The 15921-nt window shown below is 40.3% G+C and overlaps 1 protein-coding gene across 2 annotated transcripts in view; it reads right to left on the bottom strand.

Moving 5' to 3' along the window:
- abca2 (ATP-binding cassette, sub-family A (ABC1), member 2) overlaps window positions 1–15921 on the bottom strand; it is a 181553-nt gene that overhangs the window by 116929 nt on the left and 48703 nt on the right. For both annotated transcript variants that reach the window (XM_084358809.1, XM_084358810.1), the window contains exon 3: window positions 574–685. In XM_084358809.1, coding sequence (XP_084214935.1) covers window positions 574–685 — 112 coding nt within the window. The remainder of the gene's footprint in view (window positions 1–573; window positions 686–15921) is intronic.

The following is a 15921-nucleotide window of genomic DNA, read 5'->3' as shown; positions in this document are numbered from 1 at the left end:
CTGCAATGCTATTTGGTGTAATCTTGAATTTCAACAACAACAATGATAATTAGATAATTAATCAGTTAGCCACTCTGGGGGTGAATGTGAAGGTGAGACAGCGCAGATCAAATATTGATGTAAGATTCTTGGTATCTCTTACAGCTGGAAGGTGTTTTGGAATAATTATACTTCACTTCAGAACAAACAAACAACACTGCTAATTTGAATGTTTATGATAAGAATCTTTTATTAAAGTTAGTTATTTAGTGAAATCAAGTGTGAGATGCATTATTTGTAGAATAACACATTTCACTTTTAATTTCTAAAATCTGGCTTCTATTCACCACCTCACCATCGCCTTGTCACGGTTTCCCCTTGCCTCCAAAATGTACGTATGCATGGGTCAGAGTTTCGGTAAATGTACACACGTTTCCACTCAAATATTACTTTATAAATCCCAAATTTTGCTTAGAAAGTGGCGTTTGCACATTTCAAGACCATTTAGTGCGTACACAAGCGTTATAAATGAGGTCCCTGGTCTAAAAAAAAGCTTTATAACACTAATAAATAATTGCTGACAAATCTACTCACGTGGAATTCTTGTACTGCAGGAAACCAAACTCATCCCTTTGTCCATCTGGGCACAGTGACTGCATGATGGGAATGATGCCAGCCGAGGTGAGTGGGGCAGCACTGTAAAAGGCTGGACACGGGGAAGGAAAAAGGGGGGGGGGGGCAGAAAAGACAAAACCACAGACAAAGGAAAAAATGTGGCAGAGGTAAGCAGGGGGATGGCAAGGGAACACAAATGTAAAAAAGACACAGGGGGAAGAAGATCAACAGGTGAAAAGAAAAACCAGAGGACCAAACAGGACAATGAAAATGAAAAAGCAGAGGGAGATATTGTATGTTAACGGTGGAAAGGAAGAAAGATGTCAGACAGGCAACCTGAAAGGCAGCACAACAGCTATCGGCCAGAGAGGCTCCCACATGTCAATGCTGAATCCACAGGCCTGATGAAAAAAAGGTATGTATTATGTATTTAATCATCAATCCATAAATGCGAACTGAACAAGCTCTAAAACAGGAAAAAAGAAACATCATCTCTTACTAAGAGTCCAATGTTTCCATGGTTACTGTGCTGCTGAAGCTTGTCTATGAGTGGATCCTGTACTTTTAACCACAGAAAGACTTATCAACCTATTGTCCTCCAGCCCACCCTTTCTCTCATACCTCTCGTTGTCCTGGTTGACTTCAACATCCACCCAGAGAAGCTGCACTCATCTGAATTCATTGACTTCTTCTCCACATTTGACCTCACACTCTCCCCCTCTCCACCCACCCACCGGGCCGGGAACCAACTTGACCTTGTCTTCACTAGGTCCTGTAGTACCTCGGCACTCTCTGTTACCCCACTCACTGTGTCCAAGCACCTCTTTGTATCTTTCTCTCTCCCCTTGGAAATCCACCTCCTCCCTCGCCCCTACATCTCACACGGTCACCACCCGCTGCAACCTGAAATCCCTCTCTCCCTTCACTGTTCTTTCCTCACTACCATCCACAGAACAATTCTCTCTAATGTCCACCGAGGAAGCCTCCTCAACTCAGTTATCCTGCCTCTCCCCCTCTCGACCTGATTCCCTCCTCCCTTTTCCAAGACATCTCACACGACATCTTGCCATTCCTCACCACCCTGATCAACTCCTCCCTCACTTCAGGCCTTATTCCAGCTCCTTTCAAGACAGCTACAGTAAAGCCACTCCTAAAGAAACCCACCCTGATATCCGAAACTACAGACCTGTATCTCTTCTTTCATTCCTCTCTAAAACCCTGGAACGCACCGCCTACAACCAACTGTCCTATCTTTCACAAAATGACCTCCTTGACCCCAATCAGTCAGGCTTCAGGACTGCTCACTCCACTGAGACAGCCCCCCTCACAGTGACTGAGTCCCTCTGTGCCGCCAGGGCGTCTTCCCAGTCATCCGTCCTCACTCTCCTCGACCTATCTGCTGCGTTTGACAGTCAACCACCAAATCCTCTCTCCACTCTGGCTGAACTTGGCATCGCTGACTCGGCTCTAACCTGGTTCACATAATACTTGACAAATCGCACCTTTCAGGTCATGTGGAATGGCTCCTTGTCCAAACTGTGTGTCCCTCAAGGCTCAATACTAGGACCACTTCTGTTTTCACTATACACTAGATAACCAGGCTCTGCAATCACATCACACGGATTCTCTTACCACTGTTATGCAGACGACACCCAACTGTTCCTCTCTTTTCCCCCATCCTCTGATACCAACACTGCAACGCACATCTCAGAATGTCTGGCAGACATCTCCTCTTGGACAACCGCGCACCACCTCAAGCTCAACCTTCATAAAACTGAACTCCTCTCCATCCTGGGAAAGACTGCCTTCGCATGGACCTGTCAGTCACTATCGAGTATGTCACAGTATCGCCTTCATCGACTGCGAGGAACCTGGGCATAATCCTCGATGACAGACTATCCTGCACCCCCAACATCACTGCCATGGCCCGATCCTGCAGATTTGCCCTCTACAATATCCGCAGGATCCACAAAGGACGCAACGCAACTCCTGGTCCAAGCGCTGGTCATCTCCCACCTGGACTACTGCAGCTCGCTTTTGGCTGGACTCCCAGCCTCTGCGACTAAACCGTTGCAACGTATGCAGAACACTGCAGCGCCCCTCGTTTTCAATCTACCCAAATTCTCCCATGTGACCCCCCTCCTCCGTGACCTCCACTGGCTTCCTGTTGCAGCCTGCATCCGATTCATGACGATGGTACCGACCTTCAAGGCCATCAACAGAACTGCACCCATCTACCTCCAAACACTGGTCAGACCACGCGCCCGAGCGTGAGCACTTTGCTCCACTACATCAGGTGGCCAGCTGGTACTGCCATTGCTGAGAGCAAACAAAGGTCGCTCAGCGAAGTCACAACTCTTCTTTGTTTTGGCGCCTCAGTGGTGGAACGAACTCCCGACCAATGTCAGAACAGCAGAGTCACTCGCCATCTTCTGCAAAAGACTCAAGACTTACTTGTTCAGACTTCACCTCGACCATGCATAACATGACTTGAGTCCACCTTCTCTGCTTCAATGTGACATCAGGAGAATATGCAAAGCAGGAGGGCATAAGGTGGGGAAATGAAGTGAGTAGTTTTATAGCTTGGTTAACTCGCAGGAATAATTAAACTCTCCCATCTGCATAATTATTAATATATGCAGTATAATTCTGTTTATGCCTTACCAAAGGTTGGTAGTTTTTTGTTAAAATGTGCACCTGATATTTTGAGGGCCTTGTTCTCTGTATATCACTTCTCTTTTTCAACAAATTAACATTATTAAAGGTTGGGTAATTAAGTAAAGAATGGCTGAAGCATTTGATCCTACAGAAACTAAAGCTTTTGCCAGCACTCACAATCCTGCTATCTTAACCCCAGGAGAACGTAGGAGATCATTACAGTTAGACAACCCGTCATCCTCATCCAAACCAAACCAAGATTTGCTTAATCTGGGTTATTACGCTTTCTGCCCATGATTTCAAATGGTTGTGTAACACAGATGTATCTTATTTTCAGTAGAAGGGTCTAGCAATCAATTATCAAGTGGTAATTCTGGTATATAATGTCATGGTGTGTTGGAATAATTGAAGTGTAAGGTAGTGGAAAGTGTACTTGAAGTATTTGAATTCATTCAGTTCATTGACATGTGTCCTCTCTGACCAGCTATCTGAGAATATAAGTCATCAAGTGAAAGAGTTAAACACAGGTCAGTCCATCACTGAGTTAAACATGAATTATAGAGAGACAGAGGTCACAACCCGCTGTATGGAACAAGCGTAACATGGAATGAACAGCAACTCACTGAATTAAAGCTGTTGTTTTCACAGACTGCTTATAAATCAAAACTGCACACCAATACACACAGTTAGAGACTGCACATTTAAAGTAACAAGAAGCATAGAATGTCTTGTATAATTCAGCAGATTTTAGGACACTGAAGGGAAACAGGATGCAGTGAGGGCCTGTTAGAAGCTTTTGTTCAATGCTTAGAAATAATAAAACCAAACACCCAACAACATAATCATATAATGATTATTTAGCCCATTTGTTTAGAAAAGTGAAATTACAAAATAGATTATTTCACATTCACATCAATATTCACACAAGTATGTTCCTCTCTGTCCAGCAGCCAGTGCTAATCTGGACGAAATGAAGCTCTTTAGCATCAGTGTTTAACAGTGTGCAACAGGATGCGGTTCTGTGGTGACGATGGAGCTCAGTCACTGGCTCAATCAGCACACAGTAGAAGAGCTGCATCAACACTGGATGTGTCAGGATTGAGAGAAACCCACTCACCTCCATACACACAGATACAGGTGAAACCATGAATTCAGTCATTCAGTGGCTCAGACAGGTGTAAACACAGATTATTCTTCACTCATATTAAAGTGGTTGTTATTGTAACCACAATGAGAAAGGTACCCAAATCTTAGCTAAGTAATTGTTTAGATACACAGTAAAGAAGTTTGATAGTGTCATGGAGTAATGTGGGATAATGGGAGTTGTCTTCATTAATTAACAACTACCAGTGGCAATGAAAATCTATCTGATATGACTCGGGCTTAAATCTTCACAGACAAGGTAATGTATTAAAGAGGTCATGATGCAAATTTGCAGGTGCATATTTTTATGTGGGGGTCCAAGTAGAATAGGTTTATATACTTTAATTAAAAAAAAACATTATTTTTCTCATATGGTGCAGCATCCCTTTTCACACTGAGTCTTGAACGCTCCATTTTAGCTACAGAGTGAGACATCATGCCTTTGTTTAATCTTTAATTGACAGTTGCACATGCATTACTTAACAGGCAGGATGTAGCCAATCAGAGGCAGCGTAGGGCAGGTCATGCTGAGCAAGGTAGTGTGATCCAAAATAACGCTGCTACAACTGGTAACCATGGCTATGGTACAGCCCTATAAATTTTATAATATTTATATAATATATATATACACTGTATATATATATATATATATATATATATATATATATATATACATATACATATATACACCTGACACACAAATCTTCTGTCCGGAAAAGTTTGTAGTACTCTTCCCATGACCCAGGAATTTCGAGGTGCTGTGTTGTCCACAATGACCACAATATCTCCTGTGATAATGTTGCGCTTCACTCTAGACCATCTCTGACACTCCTACAGTTGAGGTAAGTATTCTTTAACCCATCTTTTCCAGAATAAGTCCGACATGTATTGCACCTGCTTCCATCACCGTCGAGCATACACATCAGCCACCTGACAGTCTCCTGGTGGTAAAGATGGTATCATTTTCAACAGCAGCAGGTGGTTTGGCGTTAGTGCGTCCAGGTCATTAGGATCTGTAGATGCTTTAGTAATTGGCCGGCTGTTGATGATGGATTCCACTCCAATCAACAAACCGGTGAGATCAGTTCCTTGTAGAAGCTGAGATTAAGAGATGTTCTTTTGAAAATCGCTCCACAATCAAAGACAACTCTGATCTTCCTTTTGTCGGATGGTAAACGCCATGGTGCGGGATGTAGCAGATTTTGCCATCACAGCGTTCCATCACCTCCTCAGGCACCCTTTCAGCATAACCTTTGGTTGCAAGATCGTTCATGAAGGCAATGTAGTCTGCATGGAGTCCTTCTGAAGCCTCCTCTTCAGGTATGAAGCACGCTGCTCAACAATTTTCTTGTTATTTGGCATGTTGAGTTCCTTGTTCCTTAATGGTAAGTTAATTTGGTAATGGCCATTCACTTGCTTTGCTGGATTTGTGACCAATTCCATAAACTTTTGATCCTCCCTTGACATTTCAGGTTGTTCATCCACACTGCATTCAGGGAAATCTGTCTTGAACTGCTGCTGCCAAAGTTCCTCCAAATTCACAACTGAGACTCTGTTTATTGATACCTCTGGCTGCTCACAATCCATTGCTTCCTCGCCTTCCCCTTTTAGAGGTCCATTAACAGTCCAGCCCAGCATTGTCCTGAATGCATAGGGTCCACCATTTACACTGTGAATGACTTCCAGTGGTTCCAATGCCTTAGGAACATTTGTCCCAATCTGCAGCTCAATTTCTGCATCTATCTCAGGCAGATGTACAGATTTCAAATGTGCCCATCCATGAAGATCCCTCTCTCTTGGAATGTTCCCCCTGTGGACAGGCATACGCTCCTGTGTATAAGTCTTGGGCAGTTTACAAAAGTTGTCACCTTCTAAACCAACAACCTCCAGCCCTGAGACAATGTGGCTACTCACAACTTTCTCTTGGCCCATGGTCCGCAGGAGAATATGTGCCCTCTTTCCTGTGAGGCCTAGCTTGTACATCAGTGCCTCTGTGCAAAAGACTTCTGTACTTCCTTGATCTAGGAAAGCACATGTGGTAATGATCTTGCTGTCTTTCTTGGACCTAACTTGCACAGGAACAATGGGAAGCTTACAATCATCATCACCAGCCCCAGTGAGCCCACTTGACACCAAGGTGCTGTCCACTGCCACCTCTGATTTCCTTTCTGCTTGACTAAAGTTCTTTTCCTTTTTCTTTGGAGGAATGTGAAGTATACTTGGATGTTGGAGACCACATTTTGCACAAGATATCCGTTTTCTGCAATCTTTGCTGATGTGTCCAATACACAAACAGCCGAAACAGACACCTTTTTCCCTTAAGAAGCCTATCTTCTCTTTGTGGGTTCTTTTCTCCAACTGGGGGCATGAATCCAATGTGTGTCCTCCACCACAGCAAAGACATGTCCTCCTTGAAGTTACAGTTTGTTCCTTCCCTTTAGTTCCAAGTTGAGTTTTGTTCTCCACAGGAGCCACAGTGGTGGCAAAGCTTGTTCCTTTAATGCCAGAATGAGGCTGTGGTTTGAGTTTGTTTATACCTTTATTGATTGTCACTGAGGGAGAATCCTGTATTTTTCCAAACACTGGGTCAGTTAAGATTCTCACTTGTCTCTCAATAAAATTGGTGATCACTGAATGTAGCTCTCTGATTGCATCTCTCTTGCAGTTCACAGGCTACAGTTCTCCATTTGTCACTGAATTTAAAAGGCAACTTCCTTATAATGGTAAGCATATCGGCAGGCTGATCTAGCTCATGCAAATATTCCACCCCTTCCATGGCATTAGTATTAATTAAGCCTCTGAGGAAAAGGCTGTAGTCCTGGAGAGCTTTTATGTCTTCTGTCTTAATAGGAGGCCATGAAAAATCCCTTTCCACATATGCAGAGGCAACTTTCTGCTCATTTCCAAAATGCTCCCGTAGTAAGGCTTTAGCTGTAACATAGCCCCTTTCTGGGTTAAAGTGCTGGCAGCTTCTCACCAGTTCCTTAGGGTGACCCCTAGTGTACTGCTCCAGGAAATACAGTCTATCACTGCAGTTCTCAGTATTTCTCTCCACACCATTCTCAAAAGCTCTTATAAATGCATTAAATTTTAATGGATCGCCATCAAAAATCGGGATCCTTGGTAGAGGTGAGAGGCATTGCTGTTGAATTAAGAGTGTAGTTATTTCATTTAGCTTTCTCATAATTCCCAGCATATTGTTTTGATTCTCATCTCTTGATCCAAATCCTGCATTCAAAGCGTTTCCATATTGAGTTTGTGCATTCTCATTAGCATTGTGATTCACTGAATGTTGTTTGGGTTCATTAGGTGACACAGACTCATAATGAATGAACTGAGGTGCAGCTTTCTCTTCAGGCCTTGTTCCTGGATCCAAGCAGTCATGTTTAGTTTCCCTTTGTTTCACTGACATTTGTGGAATAAATGAATTTGCATTAGCTTTGAGAGCTTTTGTTTTTGATTTTCCTTTTTCCAAATAATTCATTCCATCTGAATGCCTTGTTATGGAATTCTTTCCACTTAGGATGCTCTGAGACCTTAACACATTTAATTTTGCCATATGTGCTGCAATGTCTTCATCCAGTTTGAGCTGCTCCTTTTTCCCTTTCAGACGTTCCTCCTGTTCCTCCAGTTCATGTTGTCCTTTAATAGTTTCTGTCTTGCCATTAATGCTGCCAAGTCAGCCTCTGTTTTCAGACGTGCAGAAGAAGCAGTAGAAACAGCAGACCTTCTTCCAGTAGCAGAGGTTTTGCTTCCCACATTTGACACACTGTCACTTGGTGTTATGTAGGCATGGGCCGGTATGAGATTCTGACGGTATGATAACCTTAGGCAAAAATATCATGGTTTCACGGTTTCACGGTATTATGATTACAGCTCTTAAATGTGTATTTTGAATGTCTGTATTTAAAAACAAAAAAAGGAAAAAACTTTAAAAAATCTGCCTTTTTACTGAGGCAGATATGGTAACTAGCATGCTAAGATGGATCTATCTTAGCATGCCAGTTAGCATATCTGCCTCAGTAAAAAAAAAAAGAAGTTACTATCATTGAGGTATAGAAATGATAAGAGATGGTAACTACCATCTGCCTCAGTAACAAGCTCATTTCACTAATGTCAGACGCTAATACGCTCGTTCATTTCAAGACAACATTAACTTTACCTTGAATTTAGCATACAGCGACGGGTGGTGCTCCCGTTGATGCGCTATCGTATTCGATGTATTGCCCCCTCGGGCTGCCACTGTCCGCAAGCACGTTTTGCACGGGCGACCTTCTTCCTCCAAGCCGTGGCCGTCTGGCTTTTTACGGTAGCCGAAGTATTCCCATACAGCCGACTTGGTCCTTTTAGACGGTCCTTTAGACTAGTTTAGTTTAGCTTATTTCGAACATGTGCGAGTAACACAACAAAGTAAACTGAAAAATACAAACAAATCCAATAAGAATAGTCAAAACAACAGTAACAATAGTAAAAACAAAAATAAGTGTAAACCCAACATGTCCAAAAAGGAGTAGGATGAAGCATATGCTTATTCATTATTTATTCTCCACTACTCAATTACAATCCTTCTCCCCAACATATATATATATTACATTAAAAAAAAAAGAAATAGAAAATAAATAGATTAAATAAACAAATACATAAATCATTTATCATTTATGAAAACACCCCATTGTTAAAGCCCTTCTTCTTCCCTGTACCTCGTGAAAACCATGTGTTTGTACCGCTTTTTAAACTGGATCATGCTTAGACATTGCTTGAGCCCCACACCCAGTCTGTTCCACAGCCTCACTCCACAAACTGAAAGACAAAAACTTTTTAATGTTGTACGTGCCCGCTGATGTTTTAAATTGATCTCACCCCTCAGATTATAACCCCCATCTCTGTAAAAAAACAAACAGTTTTTGAGTATTTCCAGGAAGTAGATTGTTTATTGCTTTGTACATGATTTGTGCTGTTTGGAAATGAACCAGGTAAGTGAATTTTAATGTTTTTGATTTTAAGAATAGTGAATTTGTGTGGTCTCTATAACCGGTATTATGAATTATTCTTATGGCTCTTTTCTGCAGTATGGATAGAGATTGTATTGTACATTTATAAGTATTGCCCCAAACCTCTGCACAGTATTGTAAATATGGTAAAATCAGTGAACAGTAGAGAATGTGGAGTGATTTATGGTCCAGAATGTGTTTTGCTTTGCTCAGAATTGAAATGCTTCTTGACAGTTTGCTTTGTACGTTTTATATGAGACTTCCAGTTTATTTTATCATCAATTGTTATCCCAAGAAACTTGTTTTCATATACTCTTTCAACATCCACCCCATCTACTTGTAACTGTATTTGTGTATTCTTATTGCAATTGCCGAATAACATGAATTTGGTTTTACTTAAGTTTAACGATAATTTGTTTCTGTCAAACCACATTTTCAGTTTGCACATTTCAGTGGTGATCCTCCCCATTAGTTCATGTAAATCCCCCCCAGAACAAAAAATACTAGTGTCATCTGCAAATAACACTAATTTTAATGTTCTTGAAACTTTGCATATGTCATTTATGTAAAGTATAAATAGTTTTGGACCTAATACTGACCCCTGTGGGACGCCACAAGCAATGTCCAAGCATGACGATGAATGTTCCCCCAACTTCACAAATTGTTTTCTGTTACTTAAATAACTTCTCACCCAGTGCAATACTAACCCCCTGATCCCGTACCATTCAAGTTTATTGATTAATATGTTATGATTAATTGTGTCAAAAGCTTTTTTGAGATCTATGAATACTCCAACTGAATGCAGTTTGTGATCTATAGCGTTTGTGATCTCCTCAATTGATTCTGTTAATGCCAGTGATGTTGAGCTGTTTGCTCTAAATCCGTATTGACTGTCGGAAAGTAATTTATGTTTGTTTATGAATTTGTCTAACCTGTTATTGAATAGTTTTTCTAGAATTTTTGAGAATTGTGGAAGTAAAGAAACTGGCCTGTAATTTGTGAAGTGGTGTCTATCCCCAGTTTTATACGCTGGCACAACTTCAGCTATTTTCATGTTGTTAGGAAATTTTCCGGTTTGGAAAGATAAGTTACAGTTGTATGTAAGTGGTTCAGAAATCCCCTCAATGACATTTTTTACAACTTTCATATCAATTTCATTTGAATCAGTAGATGTTTTGTATTTACACTTATTTACCATATCTATTATTTCTTTTTCTTCCACTGCTGTAAGGAACATTGAACTGGGATTTCTCACTATAAGGTTATCATTCCAATCCTCAGATAACAATGGATGTGGAATTTTACTTGCCAGGTTTGGTCCAACATTTACAAAAAAATGATTAAAGCTGTTGACCACATCATCCATATTGTCCTTTTTAATGTTATTATCAATAAAATATTGAGGGTAGCTCTGTTGTTTAGCACTATTTTTAATAATACTATTTAATATGTCCCATATTCCTTCAATATTGCTTTTGTTATAATATAATATTTTACTATAGTATTCTTTCCTACATACCCTTATAATATTGGTTAACTTGTTTTTATAGTTTTTATATTTCTTTTCTGCTTCTTTAGTCCTTTGTTTTATGAATTCTCTATATAGTGTATTTTTCTTTTTACAGGCATTTTCAAATCCCTTCGTGAACCATGGTCGATCTTTGTTTTTTTGTTTTCTGTAGTATCGTTTTATTGGACAATTTTTATCATATAATGATGTGAATATTCTTAAAAAGGTTTCATATGCACTATCAATATCACTTTCATTATATACCTTTTCCCAATTTTGTGCCAATCATTCTTAAATATACTCATAGTTTCCTCTGTCCTCACACGTCTGTATTTTAGTTTTTCCTCTGGCTGATTTCTCTGGCAATTGCTGTTATAAACTGTAAACACTGGTAGGTGGTCACTGATGTCGTTAATTAATAGTCTGCTCATTGTTATATTTTCAATATCATTGGTAAATATGTTATCGATTTAAGTGGCACAATGAGATGTGATTCTAGTGGTTTTGAAACCTTGACTTTTTCATACCGTGGTATACCTTGAAACCGGTAACCTGCCCATGCCTAGTGTTATGTCATCTTGCATATCCTCTGTACTGAGAATTGATGCAGCTTGAGTTGAAACTTGAGGTTCATCCTCTGTTGGACATTGAAGCACTTCCTCATTTATTGCAGATTGAGGCAGATTGAGGCTGTTATTTTGCTGTGATTCCTCTAATTCGCTCAGCCATCTTTTAACATTCTCTTTAAATGTGTTGCTGTATTTCATTATGCTGGAAAACCATTTGTTTTGTCTATTTTGTTCATCCTCCATGAGTAAAGGAATCAAAACCTCATGTGACATGGTAGCATTTTCACAAAGTTGATTTAATTTCTCAAAATGAGATTGAACATGTGAAACATTTTCCTTTGTTTTCATGAGAGCTTTTATTTCTGGTATGAGTGCTTTCATTTTATTCACAGTGATTTTGCATTCATGTTGAATCTTTTCAATTTTATTTGCCCAGGCCTTGGCTGTGAGTGTGGTTTGTCTTTTCCCACATTCCATTTCAACGTCAGCATTTATTTCACTCATTTTCCTCCTTTAATTTCCTTTTGATTTTTTCCCCAATATATTCTTTGTGCATTTTAAACACATCCACAGAAAGAAATGAAATTCATCCAACAAATATCTTCCATATTACACACAGCAACGGAGCAGAAGGGAAGTTGAACTTTTTATTAACGAAAAAAACCATGATCAACTCATGACAAAGTGCATGAATTCATAATCAAAGTAATCACAGTGATCAAAGAAAAATAGCGGTCAACAAAAAATACGGCCACCCAGCTCACCCTCTCTCTCTTTCTGACAGTGAGAAATGAACAGGTGCCTATATTAACTAATAATCCCACCCATATCCACGTGACCCGCTATCCCCCTACTCAATATATGACCACATAATAGAATATCATAACCAAAACAAACAACACCAAAAGATAACAATATCCCTTTACCTTATTACTAATAGAAAAAAAAAAACATACTAATTCATTCATGGCTCCTACACTGTTGTATTTTCTTTCTAGTTTGTGAATTGACACCATAACCCCTCTAGAGTGGGAAGGGAAACAGGACACCAGCACTTTGCCTGGCCATCTCCTTCGTACTTTCACCAAGTCCTCTCTGAGTAAATGAGTCTCCTGGATAAAAACTATCGATGACTTAAACTGCTTAAGCCTGGTAATAACCTGCTTTAGCTTAGCTAATTTTACCGTCCCTCTTTTTTGAAGACATCTAAATTTATTAATATGTCATGTTGTGCAGCATAGTATCATCTGTTAGTCAACCTGCTGATTTTCTCTATGTGTCATACTGGGAGTGCACCAGTAAAAAGCAAAACATTGTGAGGAGTACAGAAAGACAAACATAAAACAGCTGCAGTTGGGGTGCAGTTAAGAGCACACACTGATCCAGTGTAAACAAGGGAGCAGTTAGACCAAACCAAGCAGTCCTTAAAGTAATAACTTTGAAAGGAAAACAAAAAAAAACAGACCAAAACAAAACTGACAGGACATTTGCGTCCCCTGGCAAAAGTACATATTCTACACGAACAAGCATTTATGAAATGTTCAACATAGTCCTGGCAGCTTAATTCTCTTCCCGGAAAGCCGACGGTATAGTGAATATCCACTTCTCCAATAACCAGAAGTAAGCCCCTTTAAAAAGGGTACAAGGCAGTCTCCTTACTCCTTCTTTTAACTAAATGAAAATCCCACTACTGTTACAGAAGGATAATCAAGGATTCAGCAGTTTGCTTTAGTTAATCTATTTAAACCTTGAATAAACTTGTCAGCATCTGCTGGGTTTTCAAACTCACGTGTTTGTCCATCGGACGACACTCGAAGCTTGACAGGGTAAACTATTCCGTAGCGAATATTCACAGATCTCAGCTGATGTTTTACCCCGTCAAAACACCTCCTTCGCCAGTGGAGCTCTGTCGATAGATCTGGGAAGAACATGATCTCTTGACCGCCATACATTACTTTGCCTTTGGCCCTGGCTGCTTGCATCACTCAGACTTTATCTTGGAAGTTTAAAAACTTCATGAGGACTCTCGGTGTGGTGGATTGATTAGGCTGTGTCTGGCCGGGCAGCCTGTGCGCTCTTTCGATGAAAAATGGTGTTGGGAATGTAGCAGGTCCCAGTACTTCAGGTAGCCACTTCTCCAGAAAAGCTACCACATCATTCCCTTCCATTTTCTCCGGCACATTAACTAGTCGCAGGTTGGATTGGTGAGAGTGGTTTTCGAGCTCGTCAAGTTTGTTCGTGAGAAGAGTCACTTGTTTAACTAGCGCATCACATTTGCCTTTCTCTGAGTTAACAGTGTCCTCCATGTTGCTAATGCGCACATCAATCTTTGTGTCAAAGTCATTTCTGATCCCGTCGAGTTTCTGAATAACATCCATCCTATGGGCCATTCCCATATCCATGTCCTCTGCTTGAAGCACGGGGCTAGCATCACCTGTTGAGTTAGCTAGCCTGTTAGCATCTGAGACGTCGTCCTCCTCAGTCGGAGAAGAGTTTGCTTTAAGCTTGTTTTGTACTTTCTTCATCTGCATATTGTCGCTGGTATACTGTAATAAGTTGCCATCAACGTTAAGTATCACTGTTCGTGAGGTTGAAGGATAATTTACAGGATTTTACTCCTATATTGGCAGGAGCTCACAAAAAGACGTCCGCCTACTCCAGCGCCATAACCACGCCCCGAATATTACCTCTTTAAATGTTTTGTTCACAGTGAGTTTGATTATGTTTCATCATTCCTGGCTTCCTTCCTCACTCTCAGACATCTTTTATGCCTAAAAGTAATCTTAAACGTAAAACAGATTCTTGTTTAGGAAGGCACTGCCAAATTGGAGATCATGTCAGATTGGAAAACGCCTGTGTTGTCCTAGAGGCCATGGAACGATATAATGAGGATTTATTTGTCCAGCAGGTCCTTATCAAAAAATGACAGTATAAATTCTTACTTATCCGGATTGGATAAGTCATAAAATAAAAACGATTTTTTATGGAAAGTGTGCTGAGGAGTCTCACAGCCTAAGGAAAGAAGCTGCTCTGATGTCTGGAGGTATAGCACTACAACAAAGTTTACTTTGTCTGATCATCATTATATTTCAGTTCATCTTACATAGCAAAATACAGTATAAACACAATACCTCATTGAGTCACATACAAGACATAACTTAAAACGCAACCTAAACCAAACCAATAGACACCTGTCGCTGGTACAATGCAACCTTTGTTTTGGGAGCGTTGATATACAGTGTATCGTTTAGGAGTCGACAGCAATTGACCTATTTATTTATTTAGGTATGAGGTTGTGATAATGAGAAGAGAGAAAGAAGTAGAATAGGAGGAAGAAGAAGAGGAATCTGCTTATCAACACTGCCCTGGACACAGCCACACCATCTTTTTTATGTTTGTTTTGTATCAATTATATAATAATACAGGGGTTTTACTTCTCTACTTCCAGTACATCCATGACTAATGGAAGATACACTTCCTAAGAACATTTCTCATCATCCAGTGGGTTTGTATTTGCAACATACCTTAAAGAAAGAAAAATTGATTGGAGCAGCTGAGTGACTGATATGTGCTGGATCAGGATTAGGCAAACACAAAGTGTATACACACAGACAGAAGCCACGCCCCAACAGGATTAACACATCCAGTTAAAAGTAAGTCAGGAGATGTTTTCATTAATGTATCACGTCAGCCAGGATCAGGTGTGAGGGTAAACTGAATGACAACACTTACACACTGGTCCATCCAACATGTTGAGAACATGCATAACATACAGGAAAGAAAGAAACAGAGCCAGAAAGAGAGAAACAAAAAGAAAGAACAACAGAAACAAGACAAAGATGTAAAGAAGTAAAAGAACAAAGACAAAAAACATCAGAATAAAGTGGGTACAACTGCTACAATGGCTGAAAGCAACAGTAGGTGCACTAAGAAACTAAAACATGAAAAAAGGACATGTGTAACACAAGACTAAAGACTGAACTAAGGACAGAAAAGTGTAGCACATGGTGGGAAGCAAACCACATATTTGTAACAGCAGCAAATTAGCAATACTGTATGTGTTTGCCTGCTTTAAATGCATGATGGCGCTGCACAGAACTACATAATCTTTATGCCTGCAGGGAGATCTAAGCAGACATGAGTCAGCAGTAGCTTTCAGCTTAATACATGTAATGCGGAGGGAAGGGCAGAAGGCACCATTCTAACACCAGTATACCTTCTCTCCATCCACCCTTCCCTCATTCCCTCAGTGCCTTCCAAACAACTCTTTTCCTCAGAACGTTTATGCTGACATCACTGTTGGAGATAGTGAGGAGATATTGGTAGTGAAATGTACCTTTAAACCAAACACATGGCTGTTTACTGTGTCTACCTCACTGAAATCACATCACTATGACAGAAGAAGCACACACACAGAGACTGGTCTGTTAGAACTCTGGCCCTGCCCACATGCACA

This window comes from Pagrus pagrus (assembly GCF_965226575.1).
Source record: "Pagrus pagrus genome assembly, chromosome: 8".
Lineage (NCBI taxonomy): Eukaryota > Metazoa > Chordata > Actinopteri > Spariformes > Sparidae > Pagrus > Pagrus pagrus.
The sequence above is the reverse complement of the archived record's forward strand: the minus strand, read 5'-3'. Positions and strand labels throughout refer to the sequence as shown.